Here is a 22,299-nt window from a genome sequence, read left to right on the forward strand (position 1 = left end):
CGAGCGCTGGTGATGCACAGTTGGTTATGGGACCTGTTTGCACCTAACAGCGCTGAACTTTCCGTCCCTTCCTCCTGTTCAAAGAGAAAACATTGAGCACCACAAAGCTCTGCTTATTTAAGTCCTCTATTTCTTGCAGCCAAAAAGGAATGGACGTAGGTGAGGAAAGGGGGGTTGTGTCAAGAAAGCTGTCCCAGGCATCATACTTCTGGAGTTAAAAAGAGGAAAAAAAAAAAAAAATCCTGCTTGTACTGGGATTTGATTTACTCACGTGGAAAGTAACCAAGCTGCGGGCTGTGCCGGCAGTCCTGTAACCGCCAAGGCCACAGGAATCTGCTCGTGTTCCCTGGAATTTGGACATTTTTTGTTGCACCCATTTCAGCTCGCTTTCCAGATTGTCACTCAAGCACAGGGCACGCCCCCTCCAGGAGGCTATTTAAAGAGGAGCTGGTGTGCAACTTTCTCCAAAGAGAGAGGAGAAACTATGAAGGAGTGGGACCGAGTTATTTGGCAGCCTGGATCCCCTCTCTTCCCTTTCCTCGGGATGCTTGGCAACTTGGGGACAGCGACCTGGACCCTGTTCCTCCTCCTCCTCACTCCTGGCTGGGTACGTATCACACGGCACGGCAGCAGCTCCGTTTGTTGGCCGGGCATTGCAGCTTCTTGCTTTGATGCATGTGGATGCTTTAGGCTGAATAACTCTCCGCAGTTGCCACCTGCCTCTTGGCAGGTTTCTGAGAGAAGCTTGGCTGTTCGCAGAGCAATGCAAATGCACCACGGAGCTGAATCACGCTCGGAGCTGCACCGTGCGTGACGCCTGTCATCTGCAGGTCTCAGAGCTCGTCGTAAATACAGATGGATTTTGTTTCATTCCACTTGCGTGAGCATGAAGCCAGCCCTGGTTTACGAGGAGAAGAGAACAGAGAGAGGTGAAGTCTCTGAGTTTATGTCACTGCAAAGAATAAATTCTCATACCACAGTTCCTTAGCATCACCATCACTTCCTCAGCTGCCACTGAATCCACCCAAAACCAAGGGGGAAATGGCCTGGCAGCCTCTCCAGAGCAGGATTTGTGCCTGGTTTTGTGTTAATACAAGTGCTTGACAGAGCAGCTGATTTTGCTTAGGACTTCTGTATGCAAGTACAGTGCCAGCAACAGCAGGAATATTGCTGCAGTCATTAATGTATCTAAATTGCAGTAAGTGCCTTTTGGATTGCTGAAGAAATCACCGCTGTGCCTTGCAGAGTTTATTATACTGAGAGATGCAATAACCTCCTGGGTGACAAGGTCTGATAGTTCCTGGCAGCACCCAGCGTGTTCCAGCCCCTTCCTGCTAGGCAGGGTGCCCTGTGCACTCTGCACTGCTGTGACCTAGGGGTAATTCTGTGATTTGGGATGTTTGTCTGGTTTCTTGCACCGGCCCAGCTTTGGCAGCATCATATGGGTCATATAAATGACAGGGATGCTTTGTGATTACTCTGAGATGATGTCGTTTTCCCTAAACTTTCCCACTGCCTTGGAAAAGGGACTTGTGGCTTTCTTTGAGCTCTGAGAGTGATGTTTAGTGGATCGTGCAAGGAAACAAGAGCTGTTGACCCGAATTTGCCTCCTGTGTTGTTCAGAGGTCAGAGTAGAACCAGGATTGCTGGGAGTTGTGTTTAGCTCAGCCAGGCTCAGCCTGGGTAAGTCTCCATGCTCTGTCTGTGGGATGTGGGTCTCATCCCCTGTAAGAGGCTGTTGTACCTGAGAAGGTGGGAGAGCAGGGATTATCCATGATAAATCGGTGTTTGGAGGATGTGAATGGCTGTGTTTTGACTGATTTATCTACTGCCAGGCTTGGAGGGTGAAAGAGAACCAGGTACGTGTTTATCATATTATTTCTACCTTACAGTGTTAACCCCTGGCTCCCAAAGAGTGAGTTCAGCTTCAAAACTCTCCTCTCCCAGCCCTTTGAATGCAGTTATTTTTAAAATCCTCTTTGGCTTGGCCCTCGTAGCTGATTTCCTGGGCTCATGTGGACATTGATCAGGACCGAGAAGTCCTGATGATGCCACAGAACTGCGTCCCTCCACTCCTGCCTTCCCAAGGGTGTCAGGGAGGAGGTTTTATGTGAATATGAAGCAGGAAGAACATTCTCACTTTCTCTTTCCCCCCAGATTTGGTGCTGGCAGTTGGGAGGAAGCTTGTTCTGGCTTGTCAGGGAGCAGATGGGACCTGGGAGTCAGTGGTGGAGAAGGTGTGTGGGCACAGGCGAGGAAATCCTCCCGTTTTTACTGGTTTAACTCCCGCTGTGGCTTGGCCATCGCTCAGCGGCCCCGGGAGTGGCAAATTCAGAAGCGGTGTTTGGGATCAATACAAGAGCTGCCAGCAAAGCTGGAGAGCTGATACTCTAGGTTTTAGCACTTTCTTAAATCTACAGCCTTGATCTCTAATCCTGGTTCTGTTCTGCTGCTCTTGAAGTTCATGGAAACGCACTGCTAACCTCACCAGAAACAAGGTCAAGGCTATAGTGAAATTGATGTGAAAATCCTGTTCAGTGAAGGTAAAAGTGTCATTTTGGGGACAGACCCTTCTGCAGAGGGGAAGGAAATTAAACGTTTTCTGAGTTGAACCCCCTTCACCCAGGTTGGTGGCATCATATGTGGAAATGCTGGTGTTTGTGGCACGTATGGGTCTGAATGTGAGTCCTTGCTATTCTTTGGGACAGTTTGGGCAATTTCCACACTGTATTGAACCAGCTCCTAGAAGCAACCCTTGAAAATCGTACAGGATGCCCCATGCGAATGCCATATAATCCGTTATTTAGCCTGTTTGAAATTGCTGTGAAAGCAAATTAACTAATGGAGAACTCCAGGAAGCTGGTTCAACATTGACTTTCTACCAGCTATTCCCAGCTCAAGAAGTTCCCCTTGCCAGCCAGTTCTTCAGTGCTCACTGCTGAGAGTCCATGAGCCCAAATCGATTTCAGCTCATCCTCTCCTCTCTTGGGCGCGTGAGAGGAGCGGGAGTTATAAATAGCACGAGCCAACTTTGCTCAGTAATAAAACAAGCAAACAGGAGCCCCAGCACACCCAGGTGCACTGGGTGACGAAAAGGGGCAGGTCTGAGCTGACCGATGGGAAAACTCAAACTAAAATCCCTGCAAATACAGGTGAGTTGGGCTTTTTCAGCCGTGCTTGTGCTTGGAGTGGGAAAAATGGGGCACGGAAGAGGTGGGGGTGCAGAGTCATCCAGCAGCTCTCTGGTACACCCGAGACCTGGATCCAGATGTTCTCATGCTGAAAACCAGCTGTAATATAAGGAGGAAGTGGAGCTGGTTGTAAACAGAAGGTAAAACCAGGAGGTCTGGTTTCTTTGGGTGAGTTATTAAAGGAAATAAATGGTGCCAACAATGATTAACAAAGGCGAGAAAGAAAACTCAGTCGCGTTTAATTCCATCACATTCTCTGTTACCCTGAAAGAGCTTGTTTTAGTTGGTTTTTCAGTAGGAGAGCTATTTCGAGAGCGTTTCTTTATATGGCCTGTGGCTGACACTGCATTGGAAAATCCTTGTTGTCATTATTTTTTTTTTAAGTGGATGAATTGCATCTTAATATAGGTCCTGTGTTATGAATGCTTCGCCTCTTTTATGATCTTGTGTACCCCCCACCCACTCATCCACACTTGAATAACACGTCCTCCTGGCAGCTACAGTGGTTGCATACATGAAAAACAGAATTTCTCTATTTTTAGTGTCTTTTTAATGCACTTCAGCAGTGGGGAAGAGATCCCTGTGACGTGCCAGCTCCCAGCACCGCTCCGAAACCGCCGTCGGAGACCAGCTGGCCTGCAGGCCGGAGAGAATTGTTTCCAAAATACTTTGCGCTTGGAGTTTTTGAGGAGAATTCCGCCGGTTCCTGCTGAGCGGGGTGAGACTCTGGGAGGGCTTGTGAGCGAAGATTTAATCTGATCTCTGTCATACACCAAACTGTGCGGATTTTCACTGAAACACAGAGCAGTTGGCATCTCCTGACCCCACGTGAGCTCAAGTCAGAGAAGCTGTTTTGAGCAACAGTCAAAACAGCTGGAAAAGTTTGACTCCTCTTATTAGTGGCAAACACAATATCCGAGGAAGCTGTTTCACAAGCGAGGGCTGGATGAGATGTAACAGGTGCAAACTGAGCTCTAAAAAGAGGTATATTGGCCTGTGTTCCAGGTGTGCCCCCCTCCCTGGATTAACAGTTGGACTCAATGATCCTGAAGGTCTCTTCCAACCAGTGCTCTGATGTTTTCTCCTGAGCTGGGAATTACTTACTGTTTGTAATGATTATTTTAGTGCTTCCGGGGAAGCAGGGGGCTGAGCTGCGCATGGGACTCTAAGATACTTCTTGTCCTGTTTGTTTTGGCCTTGCTTCCTAGAGGCATCTTTTTTTTTAAAAAAAATTTCCTTGAACTCCAGATGAATTAGGGATGAGAAGAAGCTTAATCTTGCTTAATCCCCTGCAGCAGGGCTCTCTGCTCGAGAGCCAAGTCATTCTTCCCTCCTCTCGTGGGGTGTCTGAACCCTGTTTTTCATTCCCATGCCTGCGGGACACTCATTCTCTCCATGGTTTGTCTCCCTCCAGGTGGAACCGCAGGCCTGCGCGTCCCCGTGCCGCTGTCCCCCCCAGGCTCCGCAGTGCCCCGCCGGCACCAGCCGCGTCTTGGATGCCTGCGGCTGCTGCAAGGTGTGTGCCAGGCAACTGGGCGAGCTCTGCTCCCTGCAGAAACCCTGCGATCACCACAAGGGACTCTACTGCGACTTCTCCAAAATCCACAGAGGCAGCGGGATCTGCTTAGGTGAGAGCTGTGCATTCTGTTATCACTTGGTTTTTCTTGCGGGCCCTTCTAGACCTCCCAGAAAATGTCATCAGAAGTTCCTGGAGCGCTTGGACCTTTGTCCAGCACCACATTGTGTGGTCTGTGCCAACCCCATGAGCCAACAGATTCACTGATACCAAGATAACCCACTTCCTCCTGCAGTGAGGATGTTTCCAAAGGCACCAGTGAGGGTTTGGAACCCTCCTTTGTGCCCATGATGTTTTTAGGAGACGTCCTCCAGCCCTGTAGTGCCTGTGGGTAGATATCAGAAATCTGGACTGGTACTGGAAAGTATATTGCTCGTGAAATCTCACGCAAAATCTCACTGCCTTGTGCTGGAGGTTGGCATTTTGCACTTGAGCGCTTACATGCGAGAGGGAAACTGAATTTCTGGCCATAGCACGTGGGTGGAAAGAGCTGAGCAACTCCTTTGCAAAATAGTGTATATGTAGAACATAAGAATTACTGAGCCAGGCAAATACAAATGCAGACTTGTTTGCTCTAAGTTAATCCTAGTGCCTCTTTTCAGCCAGAAAAGACTTTTTTTTTTCTTAGTAGCTATTTTTAAAGCATGCAAAAATTATTTGGGTATATTGTATTTCCTCAATCTTTGCTTGAAAACAAGACTCCTCTGCTCCTGTCTCTGCCAGGAGCTGACCATTTTTTTAATCCAAGCTTTTCAAAATAGCCAGGAGAGCTGGAAAGCTGATGGGAACACTTTGGGAAGCGTTTGGCCGCTGCACGGGGCATCTCTGGAAATGCTGCAGCAGCTGCGCCACTCGCTCCAACCCCAGATGGGTGTTGCGGTTTGGAGTGGAACTGCACTATTTGCTGTGCCAGGATCACATACAGTATTTTTTTTTACTCTAAATAATAAATTTAACTTGTAGAAGGTGTTTTCTCCTTTCTTATGAGAAGTTTTTATCAGTTGTTTAATTTTCCTCCCCCAGTTATCATGATCTTTAGAAACCACATGAGCTTCCTCATTCTTTCTGTAGGCATCGAGACACCTAAGAGCTGAGAAATCAAGTTTAATTAGGTAAACATAGGTGTAATGACATCCAGTGGGTGTCAGCTGTAAACTGCCTAATTACAACTGGAAATGAGGTGTGTGCTTGTAGAGTGAAGGTACTTAAATCACCGGAACAATTTACTCCACAGTGCGGAGGAGTCTCCATCCTGAAGACTTCATGTGAAGACTGGACATCTGTCTAAAAGTGCTTCGTGTTCACTGTGCCATAGGGGTTTGGTATGAGGATTTTGGAGGGGGAGTCCCAGCTCCCTGCCCTGTAGAAAATCAAAGACAAATGTCCTTCCTGCCTTTAGGTGAGAAATTAACAAAAATCCCGGATGAAAACAGACCAGGATATCTCCCTAAATTGGACAGAGGATTAGGGACATAATGTCCTCGGGTGATCTTTTTGTGATGTCCACACTGATCTCTTGGAACACGGGGGATTTGGAGGCAGTGAAGGAAGGTGGAGGTGGAGTAATGGATTCAATGAAGGGAAAGATGTTTTTTTGTGAATCGAGAGGACTTAGAGGTGTCCAAAAAAGACAGATGTGATGGGAGCAGAATGGAGCAGAGATGTTCAGGTGTCATGGGAGAAGCTTCTAGGTTGGGTACCAGCCTGAAGAGACAGGAGGGGAACAATCAGACTGAAGATTGCTGTATATTTGTTTAAAGTTATCACAATATGTAGCACTTCACATATTACAGAGGAATTAATGCCTTCTGCAGAGACCTTGGAGTATCAGAAAAGTCGAGATGATCCTGTAGTAACTCTAGAGTAGGGGAGAGCCCAGTGTGGTGGGTGGTGCAGGAGCTGGCAGAGCTGCAGCAGTTCGCTTGAGTTTGGCCGTATTTCCTGCAGAAAAGGGCAAAAGTCTCCTCAGCTGGACGTGGTGGTTGGAGGCGGGAGGTGGCTGGTAAATGAAGAGCCCTCTCACTCCGCTGGCACAACCCGTTTTGGGGCTTTAATTGGATCAGGTCGAAGGGAAAGTAAGGTCATTTTTATGGTAACAAAGGGCATGGAAAACGATTTGAGTTTTGAAAACATCATAAAAGCCCCTGGCAGACTGCTGGGCCCTGGGTGGGGAGGAGAGCGGCTGAGGGAACAGCATGGTTGGTTGCGAGAGAGAGAACTCAGGCTGAAAAACAGGGAAAGGGGATTTAAAAATAAATATGAATGGCTGTGCAGAGGGAAAGCGGATGGCTTCCACTTTGATGGAAAAAGTGAGGATTTTGCAACTGCTAAGTAGGAGCACAGGAGTATTTTTATACCCACGGCATTGAGAGGAGTTGCAAGTTGAGATCCAGCTCTGGTTAGAAACAAGGTATGAGCAGCCTGAAGGATTTGCGTCCCCTCAGGACTAGGTGGGATGGAAAGAGGCTTCACTCCTCCTTCGGTCCAAACACTTTCTGTCTGAAACAATGTTCCACAGGCAAGTGAGACCAAGGGGAAAATAGATCAAGTTTCCTGGTAAGCCTCTGCAAGCAGCCAAGAATCCTCCGTTTTGGTAACTTCCCAATAGAGGTTTGCATGGATTTTTTTTTTTTTTTTTTTTTTTTTTAGATTTTTTCTTTTTAAGGGTCAGGATTGCAGAAAGCAGCAGCTGATGAGAACTCAAAAGCAGGATTTCTGTTCTGTGAACAAATCAGAGATTTCAACAGTTCATTTCAGGCTGAAAGAACAACAAGATTCTCAAAACTTTCCGTGAGTTATTTAGGATACTCGTTTGGCTGTGTCAAAACTTTCCACTTCCATTCTATCAAAATGTTTCATCTTGATCTTTATAGTTTCTAAAATAATTACTTGAGCAAAATGCTTCCCCCTATGAAGACTGTCCAACAAGTATTTTGGTTGAACCATTGTAAGAGAATAAAGGAAATCTTTGATAGCAAATTGCAATGCTTCAGTTGTTTCTCATGAAAATATTCCTGACATTGATCTGTGCCCGCAAAACTCTTAATCAAATGAGAGTTTTCTGCTGGAAAATTTCCACTGGAAAAAAAAATTGGCTAATACAGACGTAAGAACTTATGAGCACGTCTCACACCTGCAGACTGAGGATTGCTCCTATGTGTCAGATATTGGTGCGTTTCCTCTTTTCCTTCATTTAAGTTTTATCAGGAAGGAGTGACAGACCCGTAGCAGGGGTGGAGATGAGAGATGTGCAGTTCAGAACAGAGAGAAATAGAAAAAGTTGTGGCTGGAAGGAAGAAGAGATTCCTGCATCACAGCGGAGCCAAAAAGGTCATAAACCCAAACCGTTATTTTCCTTTTGTAGATACCTTTAGACACGTGGGGAACCAGCTGCTCTTAGGAAAATGTTGCCTTTTGGTCTTGTAGGAGCGATGAGGAGTAAAAGCCGTTGACTCGTGTTGTGTCAGGAGTGGATCTTGCACACCAGTGCTGACTGGAGCACTCTCAGCTGGAGGACACCCCTGATGGGAACAAGCTCTTTACAGGCTATAGAGACAAAGTCCCACTTAGCAGCTCATCCAAAGCCGAGAAGAGATTTTTTTTAGAGAATTTTGGGAGGTCTGGCACAGCTGGAGCCAACCTCCTAAAATTGGTGTCGGGAATAACCTTGGGTCCAGGGAGCCAAATATTAAACGTGCTCAGCATCTCCTCCTCTTCCTCCTTCCCCCAGCTCAGGAGGGCGCGACTTGTGACCTGCTGGGCAAGATCTACCACAACGGGGAGAGCTTCCAGCCCACCTGCAAGCTGCAGTGCATCTGCATGGACGGGGCCATTGGCTGCATCCCCCTCTGCTCCGAGGACCTGCGCCTGCCGTCCCCCGAGTGCCCCAACCCCCGGCGGGTGAAGTTTCGCAATAAGTGCTGTGAAGAGTGGATCTGCGAGGAGGGCAGCGAGGAAAACCGCTTCGAAATGGCCATGGCGGGTGAGCGGTGGGCAGAGGTGACAGGGCCAGGAGCTCTTTGCTGGGGGACAGGGGTGAATCCAAACTGCCGGTCACGAGTGGTGACCCCCAGGGCTCAGTATTTGGGCCAGTTCTGTTTAATCTCTTTATCAATGGTCTGGATGAGGGGATTGAGTGCACCCCCAGTAAGTTTGCAGCTGACACCAAGCTGGGTGGGGGTGTTGAGCTGCTGGAGGGTGAGAAGGTTCTACAGAGGGATCTGGGTCGATGGGCTGAGCCCAGTTGTCTGAGGTTCAACAAGGCCAAGTGCCGGGTCCTGCACTTGGGTCACAACAACCTCATGAACGCTGCAGGCTGGGGAAGAGCGGCTGGAAAAGGACCTGGGGGTGTTGGTGACAGTGGCTGAACATGAGCCAGCGTGTGCCCAGGTGGCCAAGAGGCCACCAGCATCCTGAGTGTGCCAGCACTGGTGTGGCCAGCAGGACTAGAGAAGTGATTGTGCCACTGTGCTGGGCACTGGGGAGGCCAAACCTCAAATCCTGGGGGCAGTTCTGGGCCCCTCACACCAGGAAAGAGCTTGAGGTGCTGGAGCAAGTTGAGAGAAGGGAACGGAGCTGGTGAAGGGCTGGAGCACAAGTGTGATGGGAGCAGCTGAGGGACCTGGGGGGTGTCTTACTTCTGCTCATGGGAGGGATCAGACCTTTGCTACTGTCCCTGAAGCGTTAGACAGGGTTGGGAGCAGCCGTGGGAGCTGCCACACTCTGTCCTCAGCCCTGAACCTTGCCTTGTGTTTCTTCCACATGGCTCAGTTTTCAAGGAGGATCCTGCACACAAGCCAGAGCTGAATAACCTACAGGAGAACTGCTTGGTGCAGACCACCGAGTGGAGCGCGTGCTCCAAGAGCTGTGGCATGGGCATCTCTGCCCGAGTGACCAACGACAACCCCCAGTGCCGCCTGGAGAAGGAGACCCGGCTCTGCATGGTCCGGCTCTGTGACTTCCCCATGGAGAAAACCAAGGTACAGGGCTTGGGGAGTGATGGAGACAGAGCACAGGCCTGGGGGGAGCTTGTCATGTTTTGGAGTGCAAATGTGCTGGGGAGTGGCTGAGGGACCTGGGGGGTTCAGCTGGAGAACAGGAGCTGAGGGGAGACCTTCTGATCTCTGACCTGCCTGAAAGGAGCTTGGAGCCAGGGGGGGTCGGGCTCTGCTCCCCAGGAACAAGCGCCAGGACCAGAGGAAACGGCCTCAAGTTGTGCCAGGGGAGGTTGAGGGTGGATGTGGGGAACAATTTCTTCCCCAAAGGGCTGTGGGGCACTGCAACAGGCTGCCCAGGGCAGTGCTGGAGTCACCATCCCTGGAGGGGCTGGACAGACGGAGATGAGGTTCTCAGGACATGGGGCAGGGCCAGAGGTGGGGTATCGGTTGGACTCGATGAGCTTGAGAGCTTCTTCCAAGCAAAATGATTCTATGAGTCTATGTCCTTGTTAACCCACCTGCTCTCTCTCTAGAAGGGGAAGAAGTGTGTACGGACCCCCAAGCCACGCCAGAGCCTCCGCTTTGAGTTTTCTGGCTGCACCAGCACCCATTCCTACCGGCCCAAGTTCTGTGGCAGCTGCACGGATGGTCGCTGCTGCACCCCGTACGTCACTAGCACTGTGGAGGTGGAGTTCCGCTGCCCCGAGGGGGACTTCTTCCAGCGGAAGATGATGTTCATCAAGATGTGTTCCTGCCACTATGACTGCCCCCGAGACAATGACATCTTCCTGGCCACATATCACAGGAGAATGATTGGAGACCACGTCAAGATGGAGAGGCAGTAGCCCTCTCGTGTCAGATCCACAGGCCAAGGTGTCAGGAGGGCTCTGCAGCGCTTTCGTGGCTGTGTTCCCAGACAATGCAGCCTCTTCCCCCTCTGTGAGGGGCTGTGATTTTCCGAACAGCACCAGTGGTCCCTGTGGCCTTCCGAAAAAGCTGAAGTGTGGGGGGGATCAGCCTCATCTGCCCCAGGCTCCTGGCCTCCCCCCGTGGTGCTGTGAAGGTCAGTGAGGGAACCAGAAACAAGCCCATAGCTCCGGTGAGGCCACCGGCATGGGGACCGTTGGCCCCAGCCTGGCTGGCGCAGCCAGCAGTGATGTGGCCCCCGTGTGCCTTGGCACCTCTGAAAACTCACCCGTTGTGTTCAGTCTCTGCTGAGTTTTAGCAGAAACATCCAGGTAGGAGCCCGATTTCATTCCTTAAATCTTCCTGGCCTTTCACCACTGGAAATCATGATGAATTCCCGCTCCTGCCTGGAGCAGGGGCCATGCCGCAGCACCGAGGCTTTGCCCCAGCACATCTCCCACCCCACAGCAGAGCATGGTGCCGGAGGATGATCCCAGCATTGGTAACTGCTGCCCTGCAGCCCATCACGCCGCTGGAACACCAGCTCGGGGCCCGGCTCTCCTCTTGGCCCCTCTTTTCTTGCTCCCTCAGCCTGCAGAAGCTCGTGAGCCTTCAGCCTCCTTTTACCTGTAATCAATTTGAACTGTAAATAATTTATCTGATGTTTTTCTTTCTTTTTTTTTTAAGCCTTTATATGGTTTTTGTGTCCTTTTAGCACGACCTTGCTCAGGGCTTCTCTTCCCCTTGCCCTCCAGGTCTGCTCTGAACTTTTCTCAAGCTGATTACATGGCTCCTGCATGTAAAACTACGTTGAGGTTGCACTTTACTTCAACGCTAATAAATCTCTTTATTTTTTATATCCCTGGCAGCCATCCCTCTGTGTGAGGCTTCTGCCTGATGTCCCCCCTGGCCTTTCCCCAGTGTCACCTGCTCACTGGGACCAGTGCTGGGACCCTCTGCAAAGCTGATGGCTGTGTATGGATGGGAAGGGGGTCCTGGGGGGCCTATTCCCCCTCCCAAACAGCAGCACGGCTGCAGCTCTGCCTGCTTAAGGCCCCAGAAGTCCTTAATACCCGGTTAAAAATAGCCCCAGGAGCAGATGTGAGCAGAACCGGCAATAACGGGGCCAGAACACGAGGGGCTTTGCAGTGGCTTAACAGCTTATGGACTCATCACATTAGCCAGGGGCTCCCCCTGCAACCCCGGGAGTGGGAGGCTCTTTCTCCCCCTAAAACCCTCCTCCTCCTCCCCTGGAGAGGTTTAGGGGGTCTCTGGGGAGGGGCAGGTGACAGAGAGGACAAGCTGGAGGGGGTCGAGGCACTGAGCACGGAGCAGGACCCCTCCTGCCGCTCTCCGGGAACCGGAGAGGCCCCGGGGAGAGGACACGGGGAGGGGACACGGGGAAAGTCCTTGCCAGTGTCCCCAGGGCGGTGGCCACCAGGCACCTCCCGACGGGGACACTCCGTCCCTAAATTGGGTCCCGGGGGAAGTCCCCGGATGCTGAGCCCAGCCCGGGGCAGCACCCACCTCCCCCGGCCCGGGCAGCCCCGCGAAGCGACCCCTGGGGCCGGGCCGGGGGAGAAGTTTGAGCGGGGGCTTCCGCCCGCCCCCTCTCCCCCGGGAGCCCCGCTGCCCCTTATCGCCCGCGGCCGCCGCCTGCGCGCAGCGATAGCCCGGGCGTGTCCCGGGGCAACCGGAGCCAAAAGGGACCCGGGGGGAGCGGGGGCGGGCCCGACCCCCATCAACCCCGCGACCCTTATCGGCCCCGGGCACGCGGAGTCTATAAAAGACCCAATTCTGCCGGTTTTTTGGGGAGGTTTGGGGCTCCGCCGGCAGCCCCGGTGACATCCGGGCACCCAGAGCCGCTCTGGGGGTGCCCGCGGCCCGGGGAGTGCTTAGGGGAACCCCACGGCCGCGCTTTCTCCTTATATGGAGTGGTGACGTCACGGTGGCACGCCGCTCTCCTGGCCCCACCCCTCCGCCCCCCGTGACGCCGTAGCGTCACTTGCTCGCCCCGCCCACTGCAGCGCCGCGCCGCCGCCGGCCCCGCCCCCTCCGCGGCGCTGACGGGCGGTGGCAGCAGCCAGTGGGCGCGGCTGGCGGGGCGCGTGACGTCACGAGGGGCGGGGCCCGCGGTGCAGGTGGAGGCAGCGCGGTGCGCAGCGGCCCCGGCCCGGGTGAGTGGGGGGGACCGGGGGTTCGGGGCAGCCGTGGGGGGGCTGAAGGGGGGTCTGGGGTGGTTGTGGGGTGGAGAGGTCGCAGGAGAGCTTGGGAGGGTCACAGCGGGGTCAGGCCGGTTGTGGGGTGGGGAGAGGCGCGGGGCGGCCTGGGGCACCCCGGGGGGCTGCACTGGGGTCAGAGGGGTTATGGGGTTGGGGAGGATATGGGGGGGTTTTGGGGCTCCCAAAAAGGGCGTCAGTCCGGTTGTGGGCTGGGGGGGATATAGGAGGATTTGGGGTGCTCTGGGGACACATGGGGGTCAGGCTGGTTATGGGGTGGGGGGGATTATGAGGGGTGCTGTGGGGGGGTCCACAGAATCAGGCTGGGTGTGGGGTGATCTGGGCCCGGGGGGGGCCGTAGAGGTCGAGCGAGATGTGAGGTGCTGCAGGGTGCTCTGGGGTTTTGGGGGATCTGTCTGGGTGTGGGGGACCCACAGGGGTGAGGTGTGGGGTGGGGGGGTTATGGAGAAATGAGGGAGACCAGGGAGTACCCGCAGTGGGGTCAGGAAGTGTATGGGGCAGAAGGGGGGATGTGGGGTGCTCTGGGGTTGGGGTGCCCCATGGGGTGTTTCCCCACGCAGTGTCGTTCTTGCTGGTGCAGCGCAGGGGAAAAGGCGTGTGCAGGCTCAGGGTTCCCCCTGTACCCCGTGGTCACGGCAGCGGCACCTCCCGCATTGGCATCTGGCTTTGATTTCCCGGAGGTGTTTGGTGCTTGCTGGGTTGTGCCGGAGCTGCAGCGCAGCCGGAGGGTTTGGGGGGGCCGTGCTCTTTCTCCTCTCTCCAAGACACCGTCTGCACCCCCCAAGACGGTTCCCAAAGCTGTGGAGCACTGGGAGCCTCCTCCTCCCGTTGATACCTATCCCGGTGCGGATCGATACTGCGCTCAGCTGAGCGGCACTAAAACCTTGCTAGTGACTTTCCGTGCTGTTTGCCCCACGCAGCTGTGGGGGATTCGTCTCCCCACATCCCCTTTTACACGGGGGTGCTTGGTGCTGATGTTGCAACCAGAGCAGTGTGCGGCGTGACTCGTTGTCCCCAGTGGTTCCTGCAACTTCTTCCCTTCCTGGATTTCACCCTCATGAGGGGTCAGTGAACCTGCTCTCTGGTCCGTGCCATGGGGGCTTCTGCCTTCCCTGCTTCCTGGTGGGCTCGGCGGGGTCTGAGCCACTGGCCGAGGTGACGGGACAGTGTGGCAGGGGCCAGCGGCTATCTTTAGGGCTGTGTTGCAATGGAGGGGTGTGCCTTGGCTGGGCACTGCCAGCAGCCGCCTCCTCGCCTGAGGATTGACTTACACTGCATGGGAAAAATCAACATTTGCTCTGCAGGAGCGGGTGTTGGGGTGCCCTGTCATCCAGGGGGCCCGCTGTGGGTCTGCGGTGGGGTCACTGCCAAGGCTGCTGGCTCAGGCGGGCAGGGGCTGATGCCAAGTGGCTGTGCAGAGGTGTGTGGGGCTGTGGTTCGGCGTGGGGTGCTCTGACACCCCCTGGCACCCCCACCTGTGCTCTGTCACCACCCAGCAGTGGGTGAGCCAGAGTGAAGATGGGGAGGCTGATGGTGCAAGGGGATCTGTGCTGCCCCACGGGAGAGGAGCTGCCCTGGGGTGCAGGAGCAAGGTGGGTTCTTGAAGGTGCACCCCAAAACTCTCCCCCTCCCTGTGCTGCTGCCTTCCTGAGGCTTTAATGATCCGAGGGAGCTGCTGATAGCACTCGCTCCCCTCCGCATCTTTTCTGCCCAAGTAACCTGGTTAATCAGTGGGAGTAACTTGCACCTGCGCCAGAGCTTGGGGTGACATGGGGCCGAGGTTCCTTGTTCGGCTTAACCCTTCCCTCGCAGCCATTGCCCTGCTTGTGCTAAACATGATGCAGCTGGTGCCTGTCCCCGAAAGGAGGCAGCTGAAACTCGTGAAGCGTTGTGTGTCCCTCCAGGTGCGCAGCTCTCAGAGTGTCAGGTGTGTGTAGATGTGGGCCTCCCCGAGCTTGTTGTGGCACTGGCAGCCCCTTCTGTATCTCGCCCAAAGCTGGGCACATGCCGCTTCTGCGTGTCGCAATGGTAACGGCAAGTCAGGGGCAGCGAAAAGTTCCCCTGTGCATCAGACTGCTTCCCCGTGTTTGCGCTCAAGCTGTTTTGCGGGTGGCGGGGGCCTGTCCCCCGTCCCTTCACTTGGCTTTGCCTCGTGCTGAGGAGAAACTTCAGGCCTTCTGGAGAGGGTTTGAAACCCTGCCGAGGAGAGAAAGTGCCTGCTCATCTGCGGCGCTGCCCTGGCGTGGCTCTGTCCTCCCGGCACGCAGCCCGGCAGCCGCTGGAATCGCCTGCAGCCGCATCTCTGCACCGCGTGGTCTTTCCGAGCCGCCGGTGGGTGAAGATCGCTCGGAGGGTAAGCAAAGCGTCAGCCGTACTCTGAAGCTATGTCACTGATTTAATATATAACGAAGCTTATTCCGAGCTCCGTTTGCAGCCCTTCCGTGGGGAGGATGTGGGCTGCAGACCCTGGAGGGCAGATGTCGTCCTGTCGGTGCTGAGCAGCGTTTTACCTTTGTGTGTGTCCCCAGCTGTGGGAAGAGGCTCAGGGCTGCAGGGGCTGGAAGTTTGGGGTCCAAATTGGCTCTTGGCCGTGCTGGATGCTGCGGGTTGGAGGTGTGGGAGCTGCCCAGGGTGTAATTCTGGTGGGGGGGATGGACTCGCCCAACACCAGCCCAGAGATTTCTTTTTGAATGAGCTGCCCAGGAAGGACTTGGATGATTTGGTTGTCCCTCTTATTAATTTTTTTTTTTTTTTCCTTCACCCAGTGATTTGTGCGAGGCTCCGAGTTGGGCTTTGCAAGGAGGTGCTGCTGCTGGTTGTCCATGCTTATCCCAGGTGTGGGACCGTGGCTGGTGCATGGGGACAATCCCTCTGCACCGTCTCCCACCCCAGATGCTCCGCCGAGGCCATTGGTATTTGGTTCATTGCTCTCGGGGTCCCTGGGGACAGCCAGGGTGGGCTCGGGGTGGGGCTGTGTGTTCCGGGGTCTGTCCGAGTCACTTCTCCCCACTAGAGGCTGCTGATGATCAGAGCATTTTTCTTTCCCTGGGATCTCGAATTCGCAGGGCTGAGCATCCCAGCCTGAGCTTTTCCTGCTGATTCACCACAGAGACAGAGGCCGCTGGCTCCCCCCCGGCAGCATCCAGTTTCAGGGGGCACATCTGCTCCCCTGCCAGCTCCACAATACATCTCCGCACTTCGTTAGGTCTTAATTAGGCAAATGCACTGGGACCATGTGCGAGGCTATTGCCAGGGGCCACTGGCTCCCATCCCGCCTGCCCTGAGGCTGCCGATAGGGTTTTTCCAGCTGGGTGCTAAATGCAGAATGATCCAGCCTCTCATATAGTTTTCCCAGAGGATGTGTGTGCAGTGATAACTGGTTCACCCCCCTGGCGTAACTCAATGGGCAGAAAAGCCAAGAATTAGTTAAGCCATGGGACGCTTTGCTGGGTGCAGCCACGGCAGCAGCTCAGGCACAGAGGAGAATCTTCTTCCAGGGCAGCTGGTTTAGTCCCCAACGGATGGTAGCCTGGAAAACAAACCCAGCCCCTGGGAAGATGATTAATCACATAATAATTAGGTGTAAGACAAAAGGCAATAATAGCTGCAGTGGAAGGTGCCTGGGAAGGAATTTGCGGTGTTGCACAAGAGCTGTGCCGGTGCGGGCAGTGCAGTGCCAGCTGGCTCCGGCGCCGAGCGGCCAGTGCGGCTTCCCTGACAATGGCACACCAGCGCTTTACATAATCCGGGACTTGCAAAACAAGCTCGAAAGTCTGGAAAATCCTCCTGCTATTGTTGGTGCTCAAAGTTTGCTGAATTTCCTGGTTTGATCTGCTGGTCTGGTTTTTGTTTTGGGACCGCAATGGGGGAAGAATGCACTTTGCAGAGAGAAAAGGGCATTTGTGGTGTTTAATCCACGCCTGCTCCTTAGATTAAGCTATTTTTATGGTTCACAAGGGGTTTTGAGCAGCTGCTCACAGCTTTGTAGGGCTGCAGAGGACTCCTCGTCTATCCAATTAGCATGGTTTGTCTCTAGTCCCCTATTGATGCCCTCTGAGAAAATGATGAAATATCAAGCGTGCAGGCGCAGGGTGCAGCTCACGCCAACACCATCTGCGCTCCCAAGGACAGAAACACTGGGTCCAAATGGCTTTGTGCTGTCTGAGCCTCGCGGGAGCCTGAACCTGCTGCTCCGGGAAGGCTTTAAAGCTGCCTCTCGCTTGCAGATTTTAGGAGGAGAGGCTGGAAGGAAGCTTGGTTGGCTTATTTTGCTGCACCTCTTGGCTGGAGTTGTCTGCTGCTCCTTCCTGCAGCTTGGGGATTTGAAGGCAGCTGTGAAAATGCACCCAGGAGGATGCTGAGGCTTTATTTGGGTTGGCAAAAGGCTTTGGAGTGAGCAAATGGAAGAGCAAGGGTAGGTCCTACACCCCAAAACACTTCCCAGAGGCCAGGTGGTCCCTGACAGCCTCACGTGTGCTGTTCAATTAAACGAGTCAATCCTGTTAAAATATTCTCCACTCCAGTTCAAAAACAGGTGACTGGGAAACCTGCTGTCCCTGAGAAAGGCAGGTCTGGTAGTGAGGCAGGAAGTGAAGTTCTGGCCAGTCCGGTTGATGTGAGGCAGGTTTTGGCAGCCTGGAGAGGAGCAGGAGCCCTGGCCCAGCGGCACAAATCCGCCCCCTTATTAGAGGCACTTTCCAGCTCCTTTCATGTCAGTAATTACATCTGGCCATGCTTGACCTGAGCTGGGTTTGAGCAAGGGGTGTGAGGCTGGGAGTCTTTGGAGCAGCCAAATTCCAACCTCAGTGGTATTTAAACCATCTTGGAGGTGTTGCAAACATCTCAGCAACAGGGTGGGAGATGCAGGGAAGCTCTGAGCTTGTGTACAGCCTGGAGAACCCTGTGGTGTTGCTGAGTTCTGCTCAGTGTGGGTGGACTGGTGCCTTCAAGCATCATCATAGCCAGGGTGTTACTGCAGCCGATGCATTACAGCTTTTATCATCCTGTATGTGATCTCTGTGAGCTGATCCCTGCCTGGTTGATCTCCCCTGATTGCAGCGATGGTTTAGCCACTTGCCAAACAGCACCAGCATTGAAGGGCTTGCCTTTCTATACCTGTTCTCCAAAAACCCTTGGAGGTGGGGTACAGCACTTGTAGGCACATAAAAACTTGGGGGGAGCTCTTTCTCTGCATCGAGGGTCTCTATCAAACACCGAGTCACCTCCATGCATCTGCACGAGCTTGAACGCTGAGCACGGGAACAATAGAGGGCGGATGCCAGCCCGGCCTGGAGCCACGTTGGGCTGGAATGTGACTTTCTCCGTCTGTGTCGATGTTGTGATGTGGAGCTGAACCTCTTCCATTCAGTCGGGATTGGCCTGGGTGAACCTGCGGCTGGAGGAGCCTCGCGCGGGCTGTCACACCTGGCCAGTGCTGCTTGGGTGCGGAGCGGAGGCTTTTCACAGCAAACGCGGTTGTCTGTGTCATCGCGTAGCTTGAAACCTACCCCTTAAAAATACTGACTGGCAGCTGAGATGTGGCTGAGCTGAAGAAGTCTATTCCTTTTAGACTTTTTCCCTGGTTTTTGATTAAAAATCAAATAAGGTTTAAAGCTGTCACTGGTGATGCTAACATGCTGGTGGGTTTGGGGTGCAGTTCCTCGCTGGGAGGCAGCCTGGAGGTTGTCTTTTTTGAGAAGGTGGCTCATCCCCATGAGATGGTTGGATCCTTCCCCATGTGCTGACAAATCCTGGGCTTCAACCAGGTGCCAAGATGCTCCTTCCAGGACTGGCCGCAGGGCTGATGTGAGTTTCCCTCACTGACCGGTCCCTCGCGAGCGGCGATCACAGAGTCGCAGGTGGCTCACGCTGGGGTTGCAGCGCTGTTTGGTCCACCCAAGCTGCCTTTTGGTGGAAAAACACAGGTTATTGAGTGCAGACTTGGTCTGTGCTGTTGTCCAGGCTTCTTAGCGTCACTGTTTTCTTTCCTACCGCTGTAGCAGGAGGCAGACGCGGTTCTGGCTCTGGCAGTTTGCGTCTTGCCCTCCCCTACAAACTGCCTGCAAACTTGTTGGCTTTCTGGCTCCCTGTTTGGGTCGATACAGGGCTGTTATCAGAGCTGAGCAAACCGTGGTGGTCACATCCAAGCGCTGCACCTCAAACCACGAGGCAGCGCTGGGCTGGATGGAGAAGCTCATTTGCATGAGGCGGTTAATTCTCTGTGTGTTTTAATCTCCGTGACCATCTGTGTTCTTGCCTGGGCTGGGGAGGCGGGAGCTCTTTGGATTTATTGCGGGAGATGAATGTAGAGAGAGCTGCGTGTTCTGTGTCTGCCAAAAACTGCCCTGGGTCAAAGCAGGACAGCCTCATCAGCTCTGGGAATGGTTGTTCTGTATCTTCAGGCGAGGAGGCCTCAGTGAATGTCAGCTCCATCCTGAAAAGCCACAGGGAGAGGACGGGGCAAAAGGCACTTATTGAAAATGGGGACATCTGGGAATGCTTTCCAGCATAGAAACCCAAACACAGAAGGGCTGCCACAGGCTTGGCTGGTGCCTTGCGGGGCTGAGGTCCCTCTGGGGAGATAAAAGCATCTCCCGGCCTCCCCAAAAGCTCTGCCCCAGGTTGAGGCAGCCTCTGGGGTATGAGCATGCCCCATCAGCAGCTGCTGTGGTCTCTGCCCTGGTGAACACCACAGCTAGAGATGGGATTTGAGCTTCAGAAGCTGCCGAAGAGATCGGGGTGGTCACAAATAGCACCAAAATGTGGGCTCCAGCACCTATGGATGGGCTGCAGTAGCACCTCCAGAGAGACCTGTGCAGGCTGCTGCTGACCCAGAGGAGCTTTTTTTGCAAACAGCACGTAAAGTCTTTGCTGTTTTGGGTTCTCATAGTTGTGAGCTGAGGCTCTGCAGCTGATCAGAGCCCCAACCAGGATCCTGCTGACCGCAGGCTCTGCACGTGGCGCAGGCAAAGGCTGCGCTTGCTGCGGGCTGTGTCGAGGAATGTCTGTCCCGTGGGGCAGCTTGGCACCCGGACCCAGAGGGAACCATCCCTGCCCTGTAATTAAGCTCTTCTGCTCGTGTTCACCATGCTAATGAGTCTCGTGGATGTGCTCCTTGCAGCCATGGTGCTCTGGATCGTCAGTGTGGCTCAGGAGCTGGAGGTGGCTTTTCAGGAGCCACCTGCAAAGGGCAGCCCCACATCTCCATCAGGGTGATGCTCACGGGCTGGGAATTTTGACTGTAAAGGCTTTACCTTGACTATACCTTCCCGGCCTGCGCCCTGGGTGCTGTAAATTCATCTGCCAATGTACATTCCACTCTCCTAAGCGAGGAAAACCTTCCCTGCTGGTTGGTGTGGGGTGGGATGGAGATGTTTTCCCAGCCTTGGGTTGAGGGACCGAGGCTGCCTCTTGAATGGAGAGCCGTCCTTCACCTGCTTGCCAGGCTCTTGACATCAGTGGATAGTAACGCTTACAAACAACCAGTGCTCCAGCTGGATCCTCTCCTGGTTCAGCAGTTCAGGGTGTCGGTCTTGCTGGAGGTGACAGCTGGGACTGTCATCATTGCGGGGCATCCCAAAAGATGGGTATGGGCTTGTGTCCCTCTCTCCCGTGTGGCTGTAGAGGAGCCCAACACTGTGCTGGACTTTCCCGATGTGCCATGAACGCTTGATTGTGCACTTGTGTCGAGCAGGTCCCTGGATCCGACATGTGGCTGGATTTTGGGACCTGGCACGTCCCCGTGGGAGCTGAGAGCACAGTTGCTCCCTTGAATCTCTCCATTTAGTTAATGATCCTTTTGTTGAGAGGGTTAGAGTTGAGCGGCCTCTGGCAGAGCGTTAATTAAATTAAGTCTCTGAGTGTTTTGTCGAGTTTTTAAAGCCCACTAGAGGGCTCGGTTGGGGCTGGAGGTGCTGAGCTGCATCCATCCCCCACAGAGGTTTGCACAAGAAGTTATGTAAAGCTGGAGGAGCTGTACAGACAGACGGACAAGCGCACAGGGACAGTTTGCAGTGTTTGCACTGCGATCACCGCTTCCCCAGCCCGGCTGTGCCCAGGACACCTGCGTCACTGCTCGCTGCGTTATCAGCGTAATGTTGGGTTAAAGTTTGGGGTTTTTTTTTTTTTTTTTTTTTTTTCTTCCTTCCCCTCTCGGTGTTTACATTTCTAAGAAGCGGCTCAACGTGAGCGTCCGGTTCCACCTTCGGTTCTGGGAAGGGTCAGGCACCCCAGTTCGCTTATGTGAACTCTTGTGGCGCTCGTGTGAAATACAGATGTGAGCACTTGGCTTTTTGTGGGTCGAGGGGTTTTTCATGCTTAGCTGGAACTGCTTATTAATCAGCGTCTCTTCTCCTTTCTCTTCTATACACTGCCCCATGATGAATTTTGGTGCTTTGCCTGCATGGTTTGCCCGGCTGGCTCATCTCTGGGTAAGTACCTGCTTCATTAGGTCAATGATGGGAAACAGCTGAACTTAAATAATGGACTTAAATAACGAACTGACTTGTTTATTCTGTCTTAAACTCTGGAGTATTGATTGTTATAAAACTATGGGATTTATCTTGTGTGTGTGTGTGTGAAGATTTTGGATATTGAAAAACACTTCATACAGCAATTTCCAGGCCAAGTTTACAACACGCAAAAGCCTCTGGCAGTAGTTTTTTTTCTTGCGAGCTTGGGCTGCAAAGCGCGGACCAGGCGATAAAAGCACATTGAGGGCCAGCAAGTGAGCAAATGGAAGGGAAAATGGTTTTGGTCATGGAAAGCAATAGTCCCTGCTGCTCCCCAGGTTCCCCCTGGCAGCTGTTGGTGGTAAATTGGTGCCGTGATTGTGTAAGGGATGCTCTGAGTGCCTGAGCCCAGTGCTGGGCTGGTTTCCCCTTCACAAACCTGCAGATCAGTGGGGCTTTGCAGGGCACGGAGGAGCCTGAGGCCCTTCTGGCAGGAGAGGAGGGGAAGCGTGTGTTGAGCTTGGAGAATTGCGGCAGGCACCGATGTTTCCAGCTTGTGTTTGCAGAGATCCTGCTTTGCATGGGGGGAAAATCGTCCTGGTGGGGGGGGTTCTGGTGGTTTCCCAGCAGAGGGTTGGTGCCGGTCCCTGAGCGTGGCTGTGAGGGGCCGTTTGTGTGTTAAAAACTGTCAAAATAAGGTTTGTGTGCTCAGGGTGGAGGGAAGGGAGGGGACTCTGCTTGGTAAAGCTGGTTCTCAGGGTGCGGGGTGCCTTTGCATTGAGGTGGCTCCCTCTGGGAACTTCAGGAGTTTTTAATTTACTTTTGTTTTTTAAATTTTAAGTGTCTTCCCACTAAGCTTTCCCCTTTGCTGTCCATTCTAGTAATATCTCTCCTCTCCCAGTAACAGGAAGGACTGGGCGTATTTAAAGCAGCTCTGCTCAATGTGCTGCCAGTCACTGATGTACGACATGAAGGGAAAGCAGAGGAAGGTGCTGGGAG

General features: G+C 53.5%; 2 protein-coding genes across 22 annotated transcripts in view; both read left to right on the plus strand.

Moving 5' to 3' along the window:
* The first annotated feature begins 529 nt into the window (after positions 1-529).
* LOC135997746 (CCN family member 2-like) lies at positions 530-11,467 on the plus strand. The gene is made up of 5 exons (XM_065650595.1): positions 530-607; positions 4,606-4,819; positions 8,498-8,749; positions 9,538-9,746; positions 10,238-11,467. The coding sequence occupies exons 1-5, from the start codon at positions 545-547 to the stop codon at positions 10,547-10,549; spliced, it is 1,050 nt and encodes a 349-aa protein (XP_065506667.1). The 5' UTR covers positions 530-544; the 3' UTR covers positions 10,550-11,467.
* A 1,243-nt stretch (positions 11,468-12,710) lies between these two features.
* Positions 12,711-22,299, plus strand: part of EPB41 (erythrocyte membrane protein band 4.1) — an 84,027-nt gene continuing 74,438 nt past the window's right edge. For 20 of the 21 annotated variants that reach the window (XM_065650475.1, XM_065650453.1, XM_065650457.1 and 17 more), the window contains exon 1: positions 12,739-12,787. The gene's annotated coding sequence lies outside the window, so the exon portion shown is untranslated. Of the gene's footprint in view, positions 12,788-22,299 lie in introns of all 21 variants that reach the window. The other variant, XM_065650474.1, reaches the window with a different exon arrangement.

The sequence above is a fragment of the Caloenas nicobarica genome, chromosome 23 (genome assembly GCF_036013445.1).
Source record: "Caloenas nicobarica isolate bCalNic1 chromosome 23, bCalNic1.hap1, whole genome shotgun sequence".
NCBI classification, from domain to species: Eukaryota; Metazoa; Chordata; class Aves; order Columbiformes; family Columbidae; genus Caloenas; species Caloenas nicobarica.